Genomic DNA, 27,284 nt, shown 5'->3' on the forward strand with positions numbered 1-27,284 from the left:
CCTCTCAGGAGAAATATAGAGGCTCAGCCCTGTCTCAGGCTCTTGGAAGGACAACACAACCGTTCAATGCTAAGGCTTCTCCGTCTGCGCAGGGTTCCATACTTCGCCCTTTAACAACACAACCGTTCAAGGCTAAGGCTTCTCCGTCTGCGCAGGGTTCCATACTTCACCCTTTAACAACACAACCATTCAATGCTAAGGCTTCTCCGTCTGCGCAGGGTTCCATACTTCGCCCTTTAACAACACAACCGTTCAAGGCTAAGGCTTCTCCGTCTGCGCAGGGTTCCATACTTCGCCCTTTAACAACACAACCGTCCAATGCTAAGGCTTCTCCGTCTGCGCAGGGTTCCATACTTCGCCCTTTAACAACACAACCGTTCAATGCTAAGGCTTCTCCGTCTGCGCAGGGTTCCATACTTCCCACTTTAACAACACAACCGTTCAATGCTAAGGCTTCTCCGTCTGCGCAGGGTTCCATACTTCGCCCTTTAACAACACAACCGTCCAATGCTAAGGCTTCTCCGTCTGCGCAGGGTTCCATACTTCGCCCTTTAACAACACAACCGTTCAATGCTAAGGCTTCCCCGTCTGCGCAGGGTTCCATACTTCGCCCTTTAACAACACAACCGTTCAATGCTAAGGCTTCCCCGTCTGCGCAGGGTTCCATACTTCGCACTTTAACAACACAACCGTCCAATGCTAAGGCTTCCCCGTCTGCGCAGGGTTCCATACTTCGCACTTTAACAACACAACCGTCCAATGCTAAGGCTTCCCCGTCTGCGCAGGGTTCCATACTTCGCACTTTAACAACACAACCGTTCAATGCTAAGGCTTCCCCGTCTGCGCAGGGTTCCATACTTCGCCCTTTAACAACACAACCGTTCAATGCTAAGGCTTCCCCGTCTGCGCAGGGTTCCATACTTCGCACTTTAACAACACAACCGTCCAATGCTAAGGCTTCCCCGTCTGCGCAGGGTTCCATACTTCGCACTTTAACAACACAACCGTTCAATGCTAAGGCTTCCCCGTCTGCGCAGGGTTCCATACTTCGCACTTTAACAACACAACCGTCCAATGCTAAGGCTTCCCCGTCTGCGCAGGGTTCCATACTTCGCACTTTAACAACACAACCGTCCAATGCTAAGGCTTCCCCGTCTGCGCAGGGTTCCATACTTCGCACTTTAACAACACAACCGTCCAATGCTAAGGCTTCCCCGTCTGCGCAGGGTTCCATACTTCGCACTTTAACAACACAACCGTTCAATGCTAAGGCTTCCCCGTCTGCGCAGGGTTCCATACTTCGCCCTTTAACAACACAACCATTCAATGCTCAGGCTTCTCCGTCTGCGCAGGGTTCCATACTTCGCACTTTAACAACACAACCGTCCAATGCTAAGACTCCCCCGTCTGTATTTTCTCGCCACCGTCACCCGCCTACCTGGTGCCGCCCGAGGAGTATCTGCGCCAACTGCTTCCCGACTTCGGCAGAGCGATGGAGGCAGACGCCCCATGGGTTGTCGATGACACTGGACACTGTGAGCAGCGAAGCCGGCCAGGTCAGGGCCGTGACAATCCCTGGTGTGATGAACAGACTGAATTAAATTGTGTGCTTGGGTATATTTCTCCAGAATTTATTTGCTTCTTCACATGTCCACCACACATGAGAAAAGGTGCCTACATGCTTTCTGCATTTCCAGTACGTTTTTATAACATTTCGCCAATTTGTTTGGTGTCATATACCACCGATACTGCCTCTTATACCAATTTTCCTTTAAATCGTAGGAAAATAATAATAATAATAATAATAATAATAACCACAACAACTTTATTTTTATACCCCACCACCATCTCTCCGAAGGGACCTGGGGCGGCTTACATGGGGCCAAGCCCAAAAATAACAGACAGTAAAAACACATCAAGTAAAACAAATACAAAATATGTGTATTTTAATTTCTTATTCCAACATTTATTTATTTATTTGCTACATTTATATGCCGCCCTTCTCACCCCGAATGGGACTCAGGGCGGCTTACAAATTAAATTTACATACAATATTGTATTAGCATAGTACAATACTGGTAATAAATTACTGTATTGTACTGTATCAATATATTGTAATATTATTAGTAATATTACATGTAAAATATAATATATAATTAATATTATTATATTGTATTATTAGTATCATATTGTATTACAATATAATATTATGAATATTACATGTATATACAATATGTTATAATTATTATATATTATTGTAAATTATATCATATATATATATATATATATATATATAAACACACACACACACATATATATATGTGTGTGTATATATACATACACATATATATATATACATATATATAAAACTAGCATAGCATATTATTGTTATTATGTTATTACATTTTTCCCAATCTTCCATTTTTATATTACGTCCAATATTGGCGGCCCATTTTGTCATACAGTCCTTTAATTCTGGGGAAATATACACGAAAGAATCCAAAAAATCTTAAAGATGAAATTTCCAATGAAGCCAGAATATTTTTATTAGGCATGACAGATTTAACTTTTGATAAAAAAAATCAAGATAAATTATTTACATATTTTACTATGGCAGCGAGAATAGAATATGAAAAAATATTGGAAAAACAGATAAATACCCAACATGGAAGAATGGATTATAAAAATTATGGACATTATGAATATGGGCATTTTAAGATACCACCAAAAAATTATCAAGCAATTCCTATTAAAAAAACAGATTGGACATGTTTTAAAGACTTCATAAATTCAGACAATAGAAAAATGTTTATTTGATTAATGAAAAAATTCCCTTCCCTTTTTTCCTTTTTTCATTTCCTTTTCTCATATTCCCCCTACTTTAGATTAATTTTTAATTATTTTATATAAATAGTTGTAACTAAAGAAGAAAATTGTATTCCCCCTTCTACTGAATATATACCGTATATACTCAAGTATAAGCTGACCCGAATATAAGCCAAGGCACCTAATTTTACCACAAAAATACCTGGGAAAACATTGACTCCAGTATAAGCCAAGGGTGGAAAATTTCAGAAATAAAAATAGATACCAATAAAATTACATCAATTGAGGCATCAGTAGGTTAAATGTTTTTGAATATTTACATCAAGCTCAAATTTAAGATAAGACTGTCCAACTCTGATCAAATCATTATTCTCATCTTCTTCAATGTAAATGTGCTTATGTATCCTTTTAATAATAATAGAGGAAAATAATACATGTAATGATAAATAGAGTAAAATAATAAATGTAATAATAATAATAAGATCAGAGTGAAATAATAAATGTATTAATAATAATAAAAATAGAGTAAAATAAATGTAATAGTAGCAACAATAATATAGAAAAATAATAAATGTAATACAGTAGAGTCTCACTTATCCAACATAAACGGGCCAGCAGAACGTTGGATAAGCGAATATGTTGGATAATGAGGGATTAAGGAAAAGCCTATTACACATCAAATTAAGTTATGATTTTACAAATTAAGCACTAAAATATAATGTTTAACAACAAATTTGGCAGAAAAAGTAGTTCAATACGCAGTAATGCTATGTAGTAATTACTGTATTTACGAATTTAGCACCAAAATATCACGATGTATTGAAAACATTGACTACAAAAATGCGTTGGATAATCCAGAACGTTGGATAAGCAAATGTTGGATGAGTGAGACTCTACTGTAATAATAATAATAATATCAGAGTGAAATAATAAATGTATTAATAATAATAAAAATAGAGTAAAATAAATGTAAAAGTAGCAACAATAATAGAGAAAAATAATAAATGTAATAATACCAATAATAATAGAGAAAAATAATAAATGTATCATATATTCTGGAGTATAAGCTGACCCAAATATAAGCCAACCAGTTCCCTCACCCGAGTATAAGCCGAGGGGGGCTTTTTCAGTCTTAAAAAAAGGGCTGAAAAACTAGGCTTATACTCAAGTATATACTTGAGTGTGTGTGTGTGTGTGTGTGTATATACACACATATATATATATATTGCTCTTTTTTGCTTCTTTTTCTTTCTTTCACATGTTGTGTAATAAAAATTATATTTAAAAAAATTGTATGCTTGGGGTCCGGCTAGGGCCTATTAAGATTGGGCAAAGCTGAAGACACCATCCTAAAACGATATTATGGAGGAGGCGAATAATTCATTAACTGTGGCATGCAAAGCGCTAATGAGAAATCCAGATAACTTTGGGGTGTAAACAACACTTGTTTACATAATCAAAGACAATGTTACATTCAGAAAGAAGTTAAACAACATCTGTTCTGGGACTGATGAGGCTCCAACATGTTTGAGCTGAATCACCGGTTGTCTACACAAATAATTACAACAACAACAACAACAAATAGTTGCCACATAAGGGGACCCTTTTGCTTTTTCAAAGTGTTCCAGATCTGCGAGGAAGGCAGTATTTTGAACACCCGCCTCCTTCCTACTAAGAGGCCTGATCAGCTGAATGAATAAGAAAACAAAGACATGGATGTGGGACAAAGTTTTGGCCAGTGAAATAATGCAGTGCAAGAAATAAATATGGAATATATGCAGAACTGACTATTGGAATGGCCTGGTCTACGATTTTGGATCATGTGTTTTTTATTTATTTATTTATTTATTTATTTGCGACATTTATATCCCACCCTTCTCACCCTGAAGGGGACTCAGGGTGGTTTACATCTATATATATAAAAGGGTAGTGACATTTCGGCCTAGGACAAAACAACAAAACTACACATCCCAGAAACACTAAACTTGGCAGCACAACCCATCATCCACGCCTCTACGTTCATACAACAAAAAGAAAAGAAAAATAAAGTCCTAATTAGAGGGAGAGGAATAATTGTTTTTATCCAGTTGCTGCCAGTTAAAAGGCTAAGCTCTGCCCACTTGGTCTCCTAGCAAACCACGCAGCCCAGGGGACAGGCACAGTTAGGCCTCACTTAGGCCTCTTCCACACTGCCTATAAAATACAGATTATCTGATTTGAACTGGATTATATGGCAGTGTAGACTCATGGCCCTTCCACACAGCTATATAACCCATTTATAATCTTATATTATCTGCTTTGAACTGGATTATCTTGACTCCACACTGCCATATAATCCACTTCAGTGTGCAGTCGGACACAACTGGACTTAATGTCAGGAGAAAACCTTTACCCTTTACCTTAACTACCACCAATTCCTCAATACTTTATTTCCCATAACACCAGACTTCGCCACAGCAACGTGTGGCCGGGCACAGCTAGTCTATATATATAAAAGGAGAATGGCATCGCTCCACCGGGCAAAACAACAAAACTAAAGGCCCTCCAACCTAGAAAATTGATAACAAAACCCCTCATCCACGTCTCTATGTTCTTACAAACAAACTACACATCCCTAACCTCCATGGGGACAAAACAAACCCCAAAACTGGAATGCACCCCTTTGTGACCCACCTTGATTGACACTAAACAGCCTTGCAGCTTCAAAGCCAGGCTGCCCCCTAGGCCACAGCAAAAAAACAAAAAACAAAAAGCTAACACAAATTAAGCGCCAAAAGCATCATGTTTTACAACAAATCGACAGAAAAAGCAGTCCAAAACATGGTAACGTTATGTATATACTCGAATATAAGCCGACCCGAATATAAGTTGAGGCACCTGAAATTACCACAAAAAAACCTGGGAAATCATTGACTCAAGTATAAGCCGAGGGTGGAAAATTTCAGAAATAAAAATAGATACCAAAAATTACATTAATTGAGGCATCAGTAGGTTAAATGTTTTTGAATATTTACATCAAGCTCTAATTTAAGATAAGACTGTCTAACTCTGATTAAATCATTATTTTCATCTTCGTCAATGTAAATGTGCTTATGTATCCTTTTAATAATAATAGAGTAAAATAATACATGTAATAATAATAATAAATACAGGAAAATAATACATGTAATAATAGAGTAGAATAATAAATGTAATAATAATAATAAGATCAGAGTGAAATAATAAATGTATTATTATTATTAATAATAATGATACAAATAGAGTAAAAATAAATGTAATAGTAGCAATAATAAATGTAATAATAATAGAGTAAAATACTAAATGTAACAATACCAATAATAATAGAGAAAAATAATAAATGTACCATATCAAATATATATCAAGTATATTATTATATTATATTATATCATTATATTATATTATATGATATATTATATATCAAATATTATATCAAGTATAAGCTGACCCAAATATAAGCCAACCAGGATCCTCACCCAAGTATAAGCCAAGGGGGGCTTTTTTAGTCCTTAAAAAAAGGACTGAAAAACTAGGCTTATACTCGAGTATATACAGTAATTACTGTATTTATGAATTTAGCACCAAAACATCACAATATATTGAAAATATTGACTAAATAAAATTGGCTACTAACAAATTGATTACAAATAAAGATAGAATTGCATAACATGAGCTTACAGTAGCAACATTGTTGGAAATTAAATCCATAAAATTCAATCCTTGCTGCCTAGAGAAACAGCTGTAAATTGGGGCAGGATGCAAACTGTGTTGGAGAATCCAGAATGCTGGATAAGCAAATGTTGGATAAGTGAGACTCTACTGTAGTTATATGTTTCTTGTTTAGATTTTATGATTTGGTTTATATGTATGTTAGGCATTGAATTTTGCCATTACAGTAGAGTTTCACTTATCCAAGCCTCGCTTATCCAAGCTTCTGGATAATCCAAGTTATTTTTGTAGTCAATGTTTTCAATATATCATGATATTTTAGTGCTAAATTTGTAAATACAGTAATTACAACGTAACATTACTGCGTATTGAACTACTTTTTCTATCAATTTTGTTGTATAACATGATGTTTTGGTGCTTAATTTGTAAAATCATAACCTAATTTGATGTTTAATAGGCTTTTCCTTAATGCCTCCTTATTATCCAACATATTCGCTTATCCAACATTCTGCCAGCCCGTTTATGTTGGATAAGTGAGACTCTACTGCATTACTTTGTAAACTGCTTCGAGTCCCCCCTGGAGTCTCGCTTATCCAACATAAACAGGCCGGAAGAAACTTGGATAAGTGAATATCTTGGATAATAAGGAGGGATTAAGGAAAAGCCTATTAAACATCAAATTAGGTTATGATTTTACAAATTAAGCACCAAAACTTCATGTTATACAACACATTTGACAGAAAAAGTAGTTCAATACGCAGTAATGTCATGTTGTAATTACTGTATTTACGAATTTAGCACCAAAATATCACAATGTATTGAAAACATTGACTACAAAAATGGCTTGGATAATCCAGAAGCTTGGATAAGCGAGGCTTGGATAAGTGAGACAACCAGTAATCTGGTCCAAAATACCTGGAGCTTGGATAAGTGAGACTCTACTGTATATAAATACAGTAAATAAAGAAATAATAAATAATAAGATCCAGTACTCAGATCTGTGTGTCTACTTCTTTCTCTGAAAGTGCCTGATACTCTGTCCCACTAAAAATGGATTAAATAACATTTTTAAGGTTCAAAAAGTATTTGTGAAACTGGAGGCAGAGGAGAGACGGAAGTCAGGCTCACGGAAAGGATTCCAATACGGTGATCTACCAACGCAGAGGGCCTGAAGGCGCCTAAAGAGACTCACCGGCCAAAACCGTGTACTTCAGGGCTTCCTGCGCCACCATGTTGACCAGGCCGTTCAGCAAGGAGTCCAAGGCATTGCCCAGCTCCATCAGGTACTTGGATTCCCAGGCTAAGCAATACTGCTCTTTGGACCGCAGCAAGGTGCTCCACGGAGCCGTAAAACTCCCTAAAGGTAGAAACATTGAGAATAATATAATAATAATATAATATAATATAAACTATATAGATCAGGGGTCCCCAAACTAAGGCCCGGGGGCCGGATGCGGCCCTCCAAGGCCATTGACCTGGCCCCCGCCCTCAGTTTTAGACTTAGGCTTGCCCAAAGTCTGAACTGACTTGAAGGCACAACAACAACATTCCTACTTGATAATCTCATTGGCCAGAAGCAGGCCCACACTTCCCACTGAAATCCTGACAAGTTTACAGTATGTTGGTTTAAATTATTTTTATTTTTAAATATTGTATTGTTCTTTTATTTACTAATATTGTAAATGAAATATTGTAAACGAATAATATGGTAATAATATAATATATTGTGTCTAATGTCATACAATATAATATTTATTTATTTATTACAGTATTTCTACCCTGCCCTTCTCACCCAATAGGGGACTCATGGTGGCTAATAATAATAATACAATATAATAATATTAATTATATATTATATATGAAATGTAATATTACTAATAATATTATGGTATAATGGTATAGTACAATATAGTATTATATAATGCTAATATTGTGCTATGCTAATAATATAATATATTGTATGTACATACAACTTGTAAGCCGTTCTGAATCCCCTTCGGGTTGAGAGAGGGTGGGGTATAAATGTAGTAAATAAATAAATAATTGTTGCTTGGGGGGGGGGGTTGCACTACAAATAAGACATGTGCAGTGAGCATAGGAATTTGTTTTTTTTTCAAATGATAATTCAGCCCCTCAACAATCTGAGAGACCATGAATTGGCCCTCCATTTAAAAAGTTTGAGGACCCCTGATATAGATAAAAGGCTTTTGGCATCACGGCGACTCACAAAACAACAAAACCCAACACCCCCCCAAACTCTAACATTGGCAACACAATCCATCATCCCTGCCTCCAGTAAGATACAATACAATCACACAAAAAACACAATCACAACACCCAAAAAAGGCCAAAACCCACAACAGGCAATGTACGCATGCGCGCGGAACTCAAAGTATTTTTCGGGACAGCATGGCTGCCCAGGATCAGCTCGCTCCCTCTCTCAGGTCCCCCCTCCTTCTCTGCGAACCCTTACCAGATGCCTCCTGGCCTTTTCCCGGCAGGCCCCGGCCCCTTCCTTCTGGCCATTCAGGCTGCACCCGGTCTCCTCCGGGACCTCGGGGCCCACACCTTCCTGCACCCATGGGCCTCCCTATTGTCCCTCCACCGCCGGACCTCCTGGCCCCGCCCACCTCCACGGCTTTCCAACTCCCAGGGCCATACCGGCGTCCATGGGCTTTCCGGCCTTCCCTTCCAGGGCCAGAAAAGGAAAAGAAAAAGGTAAGCAAGGGTCTCCTCCTCCTCCTGCACTTCCTCTTCCCCTTCGGCTGGGCGAAGGAAGAAGAGGAAAAGGAGGACGAAGGGGAGGAAGAGGGAAGGGGAATGGGCTTCCCGAGCGGGAGGAGGGAAGGGAAAGGGGGGGTCACACTCCCTCCCCCCTCCAAACAAAATATAAACAAACACAAGGAAAGACCTGACAATAGAACACAAGGTTGGGAAACAACGAAAAACAGGACGAGGAATTACAGGAGGGGCTTTCTTCAGGAGGCGGCTGCCATGGGAGGGAACTTCTACTATTCTTATTCTTATTGCCATGCTTTCTATATTTTGTAATATCTATATATATAAAAGAGTGATGGCATCAGGGCAGCGGACAAAACAACAAAACTACAGGCCCCCCCAACCTCGAAATTTGACAACACAACCCATCATTCACGGCTCTAGGTTGATACAACAAAAAAGAAAAGAAAAATAAAGTCCCAATTACAGGGAGAGGAATAATAGTTTTTATCCAATTGCTGCCAGTTTGAAGACTAAGCTCCGCCCACTTGGTCTCCTAGCAACCTACTCAGCCCAGGGGACAGGCACAGTCAGGCCTCACTTGGGCCTCTTCCACAGATTATCAGATTTTAACTGGATTATATGGCAGTGTAGACTCAAGGCCCTTCCACACAGCTATAGAACCCATTTAGAATCTTATATTATCTGCTTTGAACAGGATTATCTTGACTCCACACTGCCATATAATCCACTTCAGTGTGCATACTAAACATAAAGACAACCATACAACAGACATTCAGTACCACCACTACCTCAACAATTTCTCACCAACACCACCAGACAACGCCACAGCAACGCGTGGCCGGGCACAGCTAGTATATATATATAATACAAAATAATAAATACAGCCAGACATTGGAGCTGCAAGGATATTCAATGCAATTCAACCCGACCAATAAAAGATTAACCTTCGTAAAAGGCGACCAGGCTTTGAAACAGTGATACTACTCTGAAGCTGACCAACCAAAGATTTCCACTAGGTAGCAAGCACCCAGGCTTTGAACCACCGAGGCTATTCATTACAATTCTACCACCCCAAAAAACATTCCCTTAAAAGGCAACTACCTAACCTTCCAAGCAGCAAGCCTATTTCTTTCTATTCCAGCTCACCAAACAAGGATTCACATAAGAAAATGGCCAGGCTTTCAGGCTACAAAGCTATTCAGTGTCATTCCACCTACCTAACAAAGAATTCCCATACGCCACAGCAACGCGTGGCCGGGCACAGCTAGTGGAATCATATAAATAGATATAATAACCTTCTAGAAAAGAGTGGAAGTCAAGAAACGACCCCGATTCCCCCCTTCCTTCCCTTCTAAACCACCCCCCCCCCCGCCTTCCCACCTCCATCCTCACCCCCTAACTTATCCCCTTTTATCCTCAACTCCCCTTCTCCCTAGATCCCCCCCCCCCAAAGTGCTTTTATTATTGTTTTGGAAAATTTAATAAATATATTTCAAACGAAAAACCGCAAAACAGCGAATCTGCGAAGTAGTGAGGGAACACTGTACACACTATAGAAAATTTCAATAAAAACTTATTAGGAAAACTATAAAAAAAAGAGGAAGATCCTATTTTTCTGACCGTATTTCCCAGTGGAAAGCCAGCCGGTGATGGCGATGCAGACGTGGAGCTGCCTCCCTTCCGTCAAGGGCAGGAACTCGAACTCCTCAATGGCTCCCACTCGCTTCTTCATCTTGTACCCTAAAAGTCGCAGGAAACCATGGCAGTTCAAGTGGTATCTTTGACAGTGCAGACATTCTCATCACAGACGTGGGGGGGCTCCAGGTGTGGCCTTACCGGTGAGTCCGGCTCCAGCGGCCCCAAAGAGCGACGCCATGACTGCGATGCCAGCCGCCGAACCCAAGGCCGCGGCGCCGGCGCTCCCAATGACGGTGGCCGCACCGGCGGCTACGAGAGGGGCAGCCAGGCCCCCCGTCAGACCTTGGAAAATACATTTCAAAACTGTTTAAATTACAGCACAAACATGGCCAGGTGCAAGCAAGGGCGTAAGAGGCAGAATCATGGAAACCGGGGAGAGTCATTAGTTTGAGGGGAACTGACCCATCATGGTGGGAGCTGTAGTTCCTCCTGCAGCCAGGGAGCACGGAAGCCCACCCACGATGCATCTAGAGAGCAAGCTTGCCCAACATGACAAACTTTAACTACTGATGGCGTTTCAGCGGGTTAACCTGGCATGTGAGTTGTAGTTCACCCACAACTTTATGCATTGTGTAAAATGACTTTATTCAAATAACCCAGGCAACATCGGGTAACCAAGCTAGGAATAATAATAATAATAATAATAATAATAATAATAATAATAATAATAATAGAAAAATCAGCTGATGACCCAAAATGCAGACTCTGCAAGGAAACTGACGAAACCATGGATCATCTCCTCAGCTGCTGTAATAAAATCGCACAGACAGACTACAAACAGAGGCACAACTATGTGGCCCAATGATTCATTGGAACGTATGCCACAAGTACCACCTCCCAGCAGCAGAGAACTTGTGGGATCACAAACCTGCAAAAGTATTGGAAAATGAGCACGCAAAGATACTGTGGGACTTCTGAATCCAGACAGACAAAGTTCTGGAACACAACACATTAGACATCACAGTTGTGGAAAAGAAAAAGGTTGGGATCATTGATGTCGCCATCCCAGGTGACAGTCGCATTGACGAATAACAACAGGAAAAACTCAGTCGCTATCAAGACCTCAAGATTGAACTTCAAAGACTCTGGCAGAAACCAGTGCAGGTGGTCCCGGTGGTGATGGGCACACTGGGTGCTGTGCCAAAAGATCTCAGCCGGCATTTGGAAACAACAGACATTGACAAAATCACGATCTGCCAACTGCAAAAGGCCACCCTACTGGGATCTGCACGCATCATCCGAAAATACATCACACAGTCCTAGACACTTGGGAAGTGTTCGACTTGTGATTTTGTGATATGAAATCCAGCATATCTATCTTGTTTGCTGTGTCATAATAATAATAATAATACATCACACAGTCCTAGACACTTGGGAAGTGTTCGACTTGTGAATTTGTGATACAAAATCAGCATATCTATCTTGTTTGCTGTGTCATAAAATAATATTAATAATAATAATAATAATAATAATAATAATAATAATAATAATAATACATCACACAGTCCTAGACACTTGGGAAGTGTTCGACTTGTGATTTTGTGATATGAAATCCAGCATATCTATCTTGTTTGCTGTGTCATAATAATAATAATAATACATCACACAGTCCTAGACACTTGGGAAGTGTTCGACTTGTGAATTTGTGATACGAAATCAGCATATCTATCTTGTTTGCTGTGTCATAAAATAATATTAATAATAATAATAATAATAATAATAATAATACATCACACAGTCCTAGACACTTGGGAAGTGTTCGACTTGTGATTTTGTGATACGAAATCCAGCATATCTATCTTGTTTGCTGTGTCATAAAATAATAATAATAATAGTAATAATAATAATAATAATAATAATAATAATAATAATAATACGAGTAATAGAAGAATTGCTTGAGGGAACTAGCAAATTTTTAGAGAGACCAATAGGGAGGCCACACTCACCAATCACAGTCCCACCTCCGACAGTTGCCAAGCCAATCAGGAGGTAGCGTTTCAGCCTCTTCCTTTTTTCTTTTTTCTTCCTCGATGCCTCAGCCGTTCTAAGGGGGTTGTTGTTATTATTAGTATTGTTGTTGATATTAGGGTTATTTTTTTCTCAGATGGAAAAGATGGCAAATCTCCAACTAAAGTAAAAAGCCCGTTGCTCTACCCCTCCCTCAGGAAGAAGAATATAATATTTCAAAATAAGACATGGGACAACATTAAAGATGGGCTAGACTCACAAGCAGAAATTATCTATGTAATTTTTAAAGCAATTTCCTCTACTCACCCTGAATATATCCATTCCATTTGTTTGGCAGCTTGTATAGTAAAAAAAGAAAAATTTAAAAACATTTCCAGCAAATATTGGGAGCAAAATACAAATTGGGTGAACAGACTGCAAAACCAGTAAATAGGGAACCCATAGGGATCATACAGGAGCCACAGTTAAAGGATTTGTTATCCAGAAAGTAACACGATTTCGCGCCTGTTTTGCACGTGTTTCAGATTCGTGAAAACACCAGTATCTATTCTCCACTTACTCCGATTCCTCCTCCTTTTCTTCATTCAAACATTCAAGGAGACATTCCTCGCAGGCCTCCATTTCCACTAAAGGGATCTTTAAAAGCCAAGTGACGTGCGAAAGTAGGACCCGGGTTCGGGCATCGTAGTGACCTGAAACACAAAGGTTTTCATTATTATTATTGTTATTATTATTTTATTATGACACAGCAAACAAGATAGATATGCTGGATTTCGTATCACACAATCACAAGTCGAACACTTCTCTAGTGTCTAGGACTGTGTGATGTATTATTATTATTATTATTATTATTATTATTATTATTATTATTATATTATTATTATTATTATTATATTATATTATGACACAGCAAACAAGATAGATATGCTGGACTTCATATCACAAAATCACAAGTCGAACACTTCCCAAGTGTCTAGGACTGTGTGATTTATTATTATTATTATTATTATTATTATTATTATTATTATTATTATTATTATTATTTTATTATTATGACACAGCAAACAAGATAGACATGCTGGATTTCGTATCACATGCGTGCAGATCCCAGTCGGGTGGCCTTTTGCAGTTGGCAGATCGTGATTTTGTCAATGTCTATTGTTTCCGAATGCCGGCTGAGATCTTTTGGCACAGCACCCAGTGTGCCCATCACCACCGGGACCACCTGCACTGGTTTCTGCCAGAGTCTTTGCAGTTCAGTCTTGAAGTCCTGAGAGCGGCTGAGTTTTTCCTGTTGTTTTTCGTCAATGCGACTGTCACCTGGGATGGCGACATCAATGATCCAAACCTTTTTCTTTTCCACAACTGTGATGTCTGGTATGTTGTGTTCCAGAACTTTGTCAGCCTGGATTCGGAAGTCCCACAGGATCTTTGCGTGCTCATTTTCCAAGACTTTTGCAGGTTTGTGATCCCACCAGTTCTTTGCTGCTGGGAGGTGGTCCTTGAGGCATAAGTTCCAATGAATCATTTGGGCCACATAGTTGTGCCTCTGTTTGTAGTCTGTCTGTGCAATTTTCTTACAGCAGCTGAGGATATGATCCATGGTTTCGTCGGTTTCCTTGCACTGTCTGCATTTTGGGTCATCAGCTGATTTTTCGATCTTGGCCTGAATGGCCTTTGTCCTGATGTCTTGCTCCTGGGCTGCAAGGATCAGGCCTTCTGTCTCCTTCTTCAGGGTCCCATTCGTGAGCCAGAGCCAGGTCTTCTATTATTATTATTATTATTATTATTATTATTATTATTATTATTATTATTTTTAATTGCCTTTGTTCTGATGTCTTGCTCCTGGGCTGCAAGGATCAGGCCTTCTGTCTCCTTCTTCAGGGTCCCATTCGTGAGCCAGAGCCAGGTCTTCTATTATTATTATTATTATTATTATTATTATTATTATTATTATTATTAATTGCCTTTGTCCTGATGTCTTGCTCCTGGGCTGCAAGGATCAGGCCTTCTGTCTCCTTCTTCAGGGTCCCATTCGTGAGCCAGAGCCAGGTCTTCTATTATTATTATTATTATTATTATTAAATTTTCTGAATTTTCTGCAGTAGAACAACTACTTTCAAAGTAAAGACCAGACAATTAAACAGGAAATAAAACTTTCAAACCAGGAACAGAACATGTTTCAAATGTTGTCACATAGTGTTTTTATTGTTGCAGTTGTAGTTGTTGTTATTATTTATTAATAAAACTTACCATCCTTCAGGGAAAAGGAGACAAGATCCTAGAGGAAAAAAAAACATTTAGAGGAAGGCCATTAATAATAATAATAATAATAATAATAATAATAATAATAATAATAATAATAATAAAGAGCTTGCGGTCATAATATAATCCAAACAATGACCTTTGTAAGCCTAGCCTTTTGCCAGGGCAGTGACCCGATATTAGGCTTTATTCTAAGCTGTAAAGAAGCTCTGCAAGGTACTGAATTCAAATCCTATCTTAATGGAGTAAAAGAAACAGAGAGGCCTCACCTGTGTGATGACTCCAGGGTTCTCTTTCACAAGGGGCTCCTTCAAAAGGATCTGGGCAAAAGTCTCCGTCCCTTCAGCCCCCAAACCGCCAGCAAAGGCCAACATGGCAGGCAAAACAGCCTCTGAGAGGTCCAGCCATTGCACTAGGCTTTCGATCACGCCTGTTCTGTAAGAGCTGTGGAAAAAGGGGAGAACACATCAGAGGAAACTGATCATCTTCTCCTCATGCATCTTCAAATAATAATAATAATTATTATTATTATTATTATTATTACGGTAGAGTCTCACTTATCCAAGCTAAACGGGCCAGCAGAAGCTTGGATAAGCGAATATCTTGGATAATAAGGAGGGATTAAGGAAAAGCTTATTAAACATCAAATTAGGTTATGATTTTACAAATTGCGCACCAAAACATCATGTTAGGGTATGATCCAATACAAAAGCCAGCATAGTGATCTTGTTTGTTGTGTACTAATCTTGTTGTGTATCAAATGATGATAATACAGTAGAGTCTCACTTATCCAACGTTCTGGATTATCCAACGCATTTTTGTAGTCAATGTTTTCAATATACAGTAGAGTCTCACTTATCCAACATAAACGGGCCGGCAGAACGTTGGATAAGCGAATATGTTGGATAATGAGGAGAGATTAAGGAAAAGCCTATTAAACATCAAAATAGGTTATGATTTTACAAATTAAGCACCAAAACATCACATTTTACAACAAATTTGACAGAAAAAGTAGTTCAATACTCAGTAATGCTATGTAGTAATTACTATATTTACGAATTTAGCACCAAAATATCACGATTTATTGAAAACATTAACTACAAAAAGGCGTTGGATAATCCAGAACGTTGGATAAGCGAGTGTTGGATAAGTGAGACTCTACTGTATCATGATATTTTGGTGCTAAATTCGTAAATACAGTAATTACAACATAGCAGTAATGCTTAATGAACTACTTTTTCTGACAAATTTGTTGTGTAACATGATGTTTTGGTGCTTAATTTGTAAAATCATAACTTATTTTGATGTTTAATAGGCTTTTTCTTAATCTCTCCTTATTATCCAACATATTCGCTTATCCAACATTCTGCCAGCCCGTTTATGTTGGATAAGTGAGACTCTACTGTATATTGAAAACATTGACTACAAAAATGGCTTGGATAATCCAGACGCTTGGATAAGTGAGGCTTGGATAAGTGAGACTCTCCTGTATTATCATCATTTGATACACAACAAGATTAGTACACAACAAACAAGATCACTATGCTGGCTTTTGTATTGGATCATACATCTGACACTTCTTAAGTGTCTAGGACTATGTGATGTAGCGGCAAATAATGCGTGCATTATTATGATTATTATGTTGATTTAAATCCTGGTTTTCTCTTAAATACTAATAAAAAGTACATTATTATTATTATTATTATTATTATTATTATTATTATTATTATTATGACACAGCAAACAAGATAGACATGCTGGATTTCGTATCGCAAAATCCCAAGTCGAACACTTCCCAAGTGTCTAGGACTGTGTGATGTATTTTCGGATGATGCGTGCAGATCCCAGTCAGGTGGCCTTTTGCAGTTGGCAGATCGTGATTTTGTCAATGTCTATTGTTTCCAAATGCCGGCTGAGATCTTTTGGCACGGCACCCAGTGTGCCCATCACCACCGGGACCACCTGCACTGGTTTCTGCCAGTCTTTGCAGTTCAATCTTGAGGTCCTGATAGCGGCTGAGTTTTTCCTGTTGTTTTTCGTCAATGCGACTGTCACCTGGGATGGCAACATCAATGATCCAAACCTATTTCTTTTCCACAACTGTGATGTCTGGTGTGTTGTGTTCCAGAACTTTGTCAGTCTGGATTCGGAAGTCCCACAGTATCTTTGCGTGCTCATTTTCCAAGACTTTTGCAGGTTTGTGATCCCACCAGTTCTTTGCTGCTGGCAGGTGGGACTTGAGGCATAAGTTCCAATGAATCATTTGGGCCACGTAGTTGTGCCTCTGTTTGTAGTCTGTCTGTGTGATTTTCTTACAGCAGCTGAGGATATGATCTATGGTTTCGTCGGTTTCCTTGCACAGTCTGCATTTTGGGTCATCAGCTGATTTTTCAATCTTGGCCTGAATGGCCTTTGTTCTGATGTCTTGCTCCTGGGCTGCAGGGATCAGGCCTTCTGTCTCCTTCTTCAGGGTCCCATTTGTGAGCCAGAGCCAGGTCTTCTATTATTATTATTATTATTATTATTATTATTATTAATTGCCTTTGTCCTGATGTCTTGCTCCTGGGCTGCAAGGATCAGGCCTTCTGTCTCCTTCTTCAGGGTCTCATTCGTGAGCCAGAGCCAGGTCTTCTACTATTATTATTATTATTATTATTATTATTATTATTAATTGCCTTTGTGCTGATGTCTTGCTCCTGGGCTGCAAGGATCAGGCCTTCTGTCTCCTTCTTCAGGGTCCCATTCGTGAGCCAGGTCTTCTCCTTATCAGTTTTTCCTTCAATTTTGTCAAGGAACTTTCCATGCAATGTTTTGTTGTGCCAGCTGTCAGCTCTACTTTGTAGTGCGGTTTTCTTGTACTGATTTTTCTTATTATTATTATTATTATTATTATTATTATTAATAGGCCCTAGCCAGACCCCATTCATACAATTCCATTCAATCCATTCATCACAAGTATACCCATAGATCATCATTTCAAACCCCGGTCTGTTCTGTTGGTAAATGGTCTCTTCAGCTTTGCCCGACCTTAATACGCCCTAGCCAGACCGCAATCATACAATTTCATTCAATCTACTCATCACAAGTATAGCCATAGATCGTCATTTCAAACCCTGATCTGCTTTGTGGACAGATCCAATTCCTGGCCAGGGGATTTTGGGAGCTAGAGTCCTCAAAAATGGGACATGCCTATTAGATCTTACAAGTAAAGCTCACCTTTCCTCTTCCTCCGGAAACAAAGCAGCCGAGGATACTGCGCAGAGAGCCGCGTAAGCAAACTTCCCCTGGTCGCCCAGCCGCCGGCCAACCAGTTCGGACTCTTCCTCCTTTTCCGGCTGCTCTGTCCGGCTCCTCCAGGGCCGCCAACGCCGCGGACGATGCGCGGCCATTTTCACCCTCCTCTACAAAAGAGAGAAAGCATCCTCAGCCCAGTCTGCCTTTCTATCAAATCCAGGCCCCAATTGTTTACAGGTATAACATTGTTTCCTTTCATAGACACCATCAACCTTTTAGGAAAACAAAAGTGTTCATTTCCCAGCCATAACTGGACATATTACATTGCCCTCAATGGTACGTTTTCAGGGCCAGATCTTGCCATGGAATTCCCCCAGGCAGGAAGCAGCCAGGCTTTGAAACTGCAAGGCTAATCAATGCTAATCAAGCTGGCCAATGGTAATATTCACACTTGCCAAAAAAGAAGAAAATGGGTTCCCTGGAACTACAAAGACAATTATCCACTTATTACAACAATACAAAAATCATTAAACCTAAATTTAGTATCAATACATCAATAGATACAAAAGGAGTTGTTAAACAATCAAATAAAGAACTGTTACATTCACAGTAGAAACAATACTTTTCTCTTGTAGGATGACCTGAGGAAGACTCTTTTGAGTTGAAACCGGTTGTGGTTTTGCAGTCTACTATCTATATAAAGAAACAAGAACAATCATTATATATAAGAAGAGGACTCAATTTGTGTATGTGAACAATCAAAGAACTTAAGAACATTTATTGTTTATGAGAAGAGGATTAAATTCATCCAACAAGAGAAAAGTACTGTTTCTACTGTGAATGTAACAGTTCTTTATTTGATTGTTTAACAACTCCTTTTGTATCTATTTTCATATTGTTGTATTGTATTGGTCTTTTTGTTGTATCTACCTAGAGCCGTGGATGATGGGTTGTGTTGTCAAATTTCGAGGTTGGGGGGCCTGTAGTTTTGTTGTTTTGTCCGTTGCCCTGATGCCATAACTCTTTTATATATATAGAAGATTGTATATACATGTAATATTGATAATAATATTATGATGTAATACAATGTAATAATAATTATAATTCACTATTATAATTGTATACAGTAGAGTCTCACTTATCCAACACTCGCTTATCCAACATTCTGGATTATCCAACGCATTTTTGTAGTCAATGTTTTCAATACATCGTGATATTTTGGTGCTAAATTCGTAAATACAGTAATTACTACGTAGCATTACTATGTATTGAACTACCTTTTCTGTCAAACTTGTTGTATAACGTGATGTTTTGGTGCTTAATTTGTAAAATCATAACCTAATTTGATGTTCAATAGGCTTTTCCTTAATGCCTCCTTATTATCCAACATATTCACTTAACCAGCGTTCTGCCGGCCCGTTTATGTTGGATAAGTGAGACTCTACTGTATTTATATTACATGCAATATTACTAATAATATTGCGATACAGTTGTATAATATAATATATTGTATGTATATATACTTGTAAACTGCCCTGAGTCCCCTTCGGGGTGAGAAGGGCGGTATATAAATGTCGCAAATAAATAAATAAATAATTGATACTAAATGTAGGTTTAATGATTTTTGTATTATTGTAATAAGTGTATAATTGTCTTTGTAATATTCACACTTGCCTCAAGGAGACAAGAGTTCTTTCTTCCTCCCATCCTGGATATTATTTATTTATTTATTTATTTATTTAATACATTTATATCCTGCCCTTCTCACCCCAAAGGGGACATATTAAATTTACATACAATATTATATTACTGTATTAGCATAGCACAATACTGGCAATAAATTACTATATTGTACTATATCATTCACTCCTTTCTGGGGTTTGTAGTTCACCCACGGCCAGAGAAACGGTGACCTCCACCTAGGATGGCCAAATATCATGATATATATATCATTCCATATTTATTTATTTATTTGCTACATTTATATGCCGCCCTTCTCACCACAAAGGGGACTCAGAGCGGCTTATAAATTAAATTTACATACAATATTATATTAGTATAGTACAATACTGGTAATACATTGCTATATTGTACTGTATCAATATATTGTAATATTATTAGTAATATTACATGTAAAATATGATATATAATTAATATTATTATATTGTATTATTTATTTATTTATTTACAGCATTTATATTAATTTTTATATTATTAGTATTATATATTATAATATACATATATTAAACACCACTTGTCTAGTTTCCAACAGACCTCTCAACCTCTGAGAATGCCCGCCATAGGTGTGGGTGAAATGTCAGGAGAGAATGCTTCTGGAACATGGCCAGGCAGCCCCAAAAACTCACAGCAACCCGGTGATTCTGGCCATGAAAGCCTTTGACAACACATTATTATATTAATTAAAATAATAATAATTTTGTTATATAGTTTATTTTCCCAACACGTTGCTTTACAATTACAATAAGAGTCTCACTTATCCAACATAAACGGGCCGGCAGAACGTTGGATAAGCGAATATGTTGGATAATAAGGAGGGATTAAGGAAAAGCCTATTAAACATCAAATTAGGTTATGATTTTACAAATTAAGCACCAAAACATCATGTTTATCAACAAATTTGACAGAAAAAGAAGTTCAATACATAGTAATGTTATGCTGTAATTACTATATTTAAGAATTTAGCACCAAAATATCACGAAATATTAAAAACATTGACTACAAAATGCGTTGGATAATCCAGAAAGTTGGATAAGCGAGACTCTACTGTACATAATTTAAAACCTTACATTTCCGATTTAAGGAATTTCCACCCTTGTATATTTCACATATATTTATTATTGATTATTACTATTGATTATTGTTTATTTACTACATTTATATGCCGCCCTTCTCACCCCGAAGATTGTTGAATCTTTTATGTCTCAGTTTGAAACCTTCCCTTCAACCTGGCCGGCCTTCAGAGCTCACGCGAGTCTCAGGCTCCAAAAAGCCGCCTAGGCCTCCTCTGAGGTATTCTGGAAAGCGAGTTACGCCTGAACGTGGCGTAGGCGCCTCGAGGAGAAAGCCATGTAACGCAACGTGCGTAGCAGAATGCGCACGTAAACGCCAGGCTTCGAGGAAGCCAAGTAGGCCGCTTCTGAGGTACTCCCCGCAGGGTCCTTTCTATTCTCGAAAACACATTACGCCTAAAAGTGGCGTAGGCGCCTCGAGGAGAAGGCCATGTAACGCAACGTGCGTAGCAGAATGCGCACGCAAACGCCAGGCTTCGAGGAAGCCAAGTAGGCCGCTTCTGAGGTACTCCCCGCAGGGTCCTTTCTATTCTCGAAAACACATTACGCCTAAAAGTGGCGTAAGCGCCTCGAGAAGCCCAGGTTACGCAATGCGTGTAGCGGGTTTCAAGGAGAGTGCGCAGGCAAGCAGCGTAGGCATCCCGGAGCTATTCTCGAAAGTGATTTAGGCCCAGAAGTTGGCGCAGGCGCCGTGAAGGGGAGGCCGGGCTACGCAAAAAGCGCGGTCAAAGGGGAAAGTCTTTGAAACTTTCAGTTTTCCTTTCTTTTTGGTTTAGTTTGGAGGCACTGATGGTGCCATAGGCTTTGTTTTTATCCAACTACAGTAGAGTCTCACTTATCCAACATAAACGGGCCGGCAGAACGTTGGATAAGCGAATATGTTGGATAATAAGGAGGCATTAAGGAAAAGCCTATTAAACATCAAATTAGGTTATGATTTTACAAATTAAGCACCAAAACATCATGTTAGACAACAAATTTGGCAGAAAAATAGTTCAATACGCAGTAATGCTATGTAGTAATTACTGTATTTATGAATTTAGCAACAAAATATCATGATATATTGAAAACATTGACTACAAAAATGCGTTGGATAATCCAGAATGTTGGATAAGCGAGTGTTGGATAAGTGAGACTCTACTGTATTATCATTATTATCATAATTATATTATAATATATTATTATCATTGTTATATTATTGTAATATATTATTATATATTATAGATATATTATATCATCATTATTATATGATTATTATCGTTATCCATTATTATATGATTATTATAATTGTTATTATATTGCATTATAATATACACACAACTTGTCAAGGACAGAACGCCACAAGATTCAAAGTAACAGAGTTTATTAGATTACAGAACTCAAAAATGCCCGTAAAACACAAGGGCCAGGCAGTTTTTGCCTTTAGGAGCAAAAAGGGGCAAAAGTAAATGTTCAAAAGATAAACCGGATTAAACCGGAGTTTAATCCGGGTAAAAACAAAACTGCTTTCTTCAGCCTGGGTATAAACAAAACGAAAGCCAAGGAACAAAAGATACAAGGAATGCAACTAATTGGCAGCAGATTCCTCTCTGCTGCCAACACTGTGTTTAGAGTAACTTGCGTCGCTCCCACACGCACACACAGCAGACAGGATCTCCAACACGAGCAGACGCAGCCAGGGATTTTAGCAGTAGAGTAGACCAGTTCCGTTCCGTAGATCAAAGCCAGAAGCAGACGTTTGTAGTTTTTCCAAGTCCAAGAAGGGGGGAAGACAAGCCGTGGTCAGTTCAGTCCGAGTTCTCAAAGCAGGAGATGGCGTCCGTCAGGAAGACGACGGAAGGTCAAGCTAATAAGAGTAAGCACAGGTTTGCACAAACAAATGCCCACACAATCCCTCCCGCCGTCTGACCCTGGATTCCAATCAACTTACGTCTCAGCACAGGAAAGTACACAAGTCTTCAGGGAAGCGTCCCACACACACACACGAATCCCAAGCGTTTGCCCAGATTACCTTGCCCGACGCAATTTGCAATTGCTCCCAAGCCCCATTTTATGCCAGTTACAAATCTTCATCACTGTCAGCTGCCCTCCTTAACCCGGGCGTTTCCTCATCACTTTCCTCGTCAGAGCTGGAACACCTCTGACTACGCCCAACAGCATCTCCAGCTGTGGATCCCGTCCCATCCCTCCAGCTACGCCATGGGTCTAATCCTGAAGGTCCCCATTCATCTTCTGCCCCATCATGGCCAGTGGCCCCCAATTCCTCCCTTACCCGAGTCCAATCCATCTCATCCTCCTCTGAGCTAACCAGCCCTTCCTCCATTCTCTCCGTGAACCCTTCGAAAGACTCTTCGTCAGAGGGTGCTGCAAATATGTCTCGCAGTCTTTTTCTCTCTCGCTCCTCGAGAGTATCCGACTCTCGAGGAGTCTTACGCCCACGCCTGTCAGAAACAGAGCCACGAGGCTCAATCATAACACTATCCCCTCTCACAAAGGCCTCCTCCCCCGATGGCGGAGAAGTGGCAGTGATACCCTCCGCTATAGCACCACGACGACTGGAGGTATCTAATTTTAACAGCGAACGATGAAAGACTGGATGGACCTTTAAACTAGACGGTAAACGCAAACGAAACGCAACAGAAGAAATCTTTTTAACGATAGGAAAGGGACCCAAGTACCGAGGCGCAAACTTTCCCCCAGCCTGTTTAATATGTTTGGAAGATAACCACACCAAATCCCCTTCTTCCAACTCCTCCCCTGCCTGCCTGTGGCGGTCAGCCTGAGTCTTCTGCGTTGCCTTAGCTTCCAACAGTAAGCGACGGGCAACATCATGCAATGCAGCCATTTCCGTAGAGCGGTACACAGGGTCCGAAGAGACCACATTGGTCGACGGCGCCACACCTCCCCGTGGGTGAAAGCCATAAGTAAGCTCAAACGGCGTATGCTGACTAGACGTGTGCACCGCATTGTTGTAAGCAAATTCCGCCACCGGTAACCACTTCACCCAAGCCGTGGGTTGATCTAAACAAAAACAACGCAAATACTGCTCTAAGAGCCCATTAACCCGTTCCGACTGTCCATCCGTTTGCGGATGGAAGGCGGACGACATGTTTAACTTAGTCCCCAAGCACTCATGGAAGTGTTTCCAAAAGCGTGACACAAATTGCGGAGCCCTATCGGAAATAATCACCTCGGGTGCTCCGTGCAAGCGATAGATGTGCTTTGTAAATAGTAAGGCCAACGTAGGGGCCGCCGGAATGGTTGAACAAGGAATAAAATGAGCCAGTTTACTAAATAAATCCACCACCACCCAAATACAAGTATAACCCCCAGACTTAGGCAAATCTGAAATGAAATCCATGGAAATGATTTGCCATGGCCTCTCCGGAACAGGTAAAGACGACAACAACCCTCTAGGGCGCCCAACAGGCGTCTTACTTTGCTGGCAAACGGCGCAGCTGTCACAAAAGCGCAGAATGTCTTGCCGCATCTTTGGCCACCAGTAGCTCCTGGTGATAAGCTGTACGGTCTTGAACCTGCCAAAGTGCCCAGCCATGGGTTCGTCATGGTGGGCTCTAATCACCTCCAACCTGAGGGCCCCCACTGGTACGTAAACCTGCCCCCTACGCACCAATACCCCGTCTTGATCTTGGAGATGCGGCAGTATGGTACGGTTACCTGCTGAGAGCAACATCAGTTGCTCCTGAGTCCACACATCATCTTTCTGAGCCTCAAGGATCTGGTCATGTAACCCGAGCTCATTATCTACCACACACAGCGAGGCAGTAGGCAAGATGGTCTGACATACTACCTGCTCATTGGTCTTAAATTCTGGCTTGCGGGATAAAGCATCGGCCCGCAAGTTTGCCTTCCCCTCCACGAACTGCACCTTGAAGTTAAACCTGGAGAAAAACAAAGCCCAGCGGATTTGACGCTGGTTTAACTTCTTTGCTGTTTGCAAGTGCTCTAAGTTCTTATGATCAGACCTGACCACGATCTGGTGCCGTGCCCCTTCAAGCCAGTGCCGCCACACCTCAAACGCCACCTTAATCGCCAACAACTCCTTCTCCCATATGGTATAGTTCTGCTCGAAGGGTGTTAGTTGCCGCGAGTAAAATCCACAGGGACGCAAGGTCCCTGAGGAATCCTTCTGAGACAATACAGCCCCCAACGCGTAGCTAGAAGCGTCCGCTTCTACCACGAACGGTTTGTCAACATCAGGATGGGTTAGTATGTTGTCCGATTGAAAACTAGACTTAAGTTGTAGAAATGCCTCGTGAGCTTCCCGCCCCCACACAAATGGCTGTTTCTTGCGCAGAAGCTGCGTCAAAGGTACCGTGAGCTTTGCAAAATTCGGAATAAACTCCCGGTAGTAATTAGCGAAACCTAAGAACCTTTGTACATCCTTCTTAGTCTTCAGCTCCTGCCATGAGTTGACGGCGTCAACCTTATGTGGGTCCATTTTAAGTTCCCTACCTGACACTACATGACCTAGGAACTCCACTTCAGGCACATGAAAGACGCACTTGGAAGCCTTGGCGAAAAGCCCATTAGCCCGCAGTCGGTGCAGAACCTGCTTGACATGTTGACGATGTTCTTTCTCGTCCTTAGAAAAAATCAAGATATCATCCAAATAAATCACTAAAAATTGGTCAATTAGGTCCCTGAACACATCGTTCATGAACCTCTGGAAGACCGCAGGAGCATTACAAAGCCCAAAAGGCATGACTCGGAACTCGTGGCATCCGAAACACGTGTTAAATGCCGTCTTCCATTCATCCCCTTCCCGTATACGGATTAAATTATAGGCCCCCCGCAGGTCAAGCTTGGTAAAGACCTTAGCCCCTTGCACCCTTGATAACAGTTCCGAGATTAAAGGGAGCGGGTACCTATCCCGAATGGTGTATTTGTTTAGGATCCGATAGTCGCAGACCAGCCTAAGTTCCCCAGTCTTTTTGGCTACAAAGAATACTGGTGCCGCAGTTGGAGAACTAGATGGGCGAATAAACCCCTTGGCTAAATTTTCATCTAGAAACTCCCGCAAAGCTTGCCTTTCCGGTACAGTCAAGGCATACAGCCTCCCTGCTGGCAGTTTCGCACCTTCTGCCAACTTGATGGCGCAATCATATGGCCTGTGCGGTGGTAATTTGTCCGCTTCTTTTTTACAAAATACATCAGAGAACTCCCCATACTCAGCAGGCACTCCCTCCATATCAGAATGAGTAATATTTAGAGTGCAACAGTCCTGCCTCTTTAAAATCACTTTACGTGTTGCCCAATCTACTTGTGGGTTTACTACAGCTAGCCAATCCATCCCCAGGATCACATCATATCTAGGCAAGCTCGTAATATCCCACACAAACGTTCCCGTTACTCCCTGCACCTCCCACGTTACTGCCGAGGTTTCCTGGTTAACCACCCCAGTCTCCAGCAGTCTCCCATCTGCTCCTTCCACCCACACGTCGCATGCCTTGCGCACTCTAGGAATGCCATGCTTCTTAGCAAACTCAGTATCAACATAAGAGACCGTAGCCCCTGAGTCCAGTAGTGCCAAAGTAGAAACAAGTTCCCTTCCCCCAACAGATAACGTAATGGGTACGAAAACATGCTTCCTCCCCTCAGTTGATTGCTTGAGGAGCCCTAGTGCATTGGTCTCACGTCGCACTAGGGCTGGCCTTTTCCCGAAAGTTTTGGAAGGTTTCACATTACAATTTTTGGCAAAATGCCCAGCATTCCCACAGTACAAACACAAGCCCAGCTGCCTCCTACGGCTCTTTTCCTCGGTAGACAGCTTTTTAAAGACCCCAAGCTCCATAGGCTCTTCCCCCATTACCACAGGTGCCCTGGTTACATGCATGGGTGGCGCACACATTGCTTTTGAGTGCTTACGAGCCTCGAACCTTGCGTCTAAGCGCAGCACCTTAGCAACTAAGGTATCCCAACTTTCAGCCGGCTCCAAGCGTGCTAATTCATCCTGGAGCATATCACTTAACCCAGCAGTAAATAAAAGCATGAATGCATTTTCCCCCCAATCCAGCTGGTGGCGATACAGGT

General features: G+C 40.3%; 1 protein-coding gene across 2 annotated transcripts in view; it reads right to left on the reverse strand.

Annotated features, from left to right (window-relative positions):
- tmco4 (transmembrane and coiled-coil domains 4) overlaps positions 1–21,867 on the reverse strand; it is a 39,530-nt gene extending 17,663 nt beyond the window's left edge. The window contains exons 1-10 of one of the 2 annotated variants that reach the window (XM_062966012.1): positions 21,336–21,867; positions 18,403–18,587; positions 15,456–15,630; positions 15,175–15,202; positions 13,481–13,613; positions 12,900–12,997; positions 11,092–11,235; positions 10,876–10,995; positions 7,706–7,870; positions 1,439–1,575 (exon numbers count right to left, since the gene is read on the reverse strand). In XM_062966012.1, the coding sequence (XP_062822082.1) occupies positions 1,439–1,575; positions 7,706–7,870; positions 10,876–10,995; positions 11,092–11,235; positions 12,900–12,997; positions 13,481–13,613; positions 15,175–15,202; positions 15,456–15,630; positions 18,403–18,575 (1,173 nt within the window). In that variant the 5' untranslated portion in view covers positions 18,576–18,587; positions 21,336–21,867. Of the gene's footprint in view, positions 1–1,438; positions 1,576–7,705; positions 7,871–10,875; positions 10,996–11,091; positions 11,236–12,899; positions 12,998–13,480; positions 13,614–15,174; positions 15,203–15,455; positions 15,631–18,402; positions 18,588–19,350; positions 19,517–21,335 lie in introns of those variants that run through there. The other variant, XM_062966011.1, reaches the window with a different exon arrangement.
- Between the last annotated feature and the right edge of the window lie 5,417 nt (positions 21,868–27,284).

This window comes from Anolis carolinensis, unplaced genomic scaffold, assembly GCF_035594765.1.
Source record: "Anolis carolinensis isolate JA03-04 unplaced genomic scaffold, rAnoCar3.1.pri scaffold_15, whole genome shotgun sequence".
NCBI lineage: Eukaryota > Metazoa > Chordata > Lepidosauria > Squamata > Dactyloidae > Anolis > Anolis carolinensis.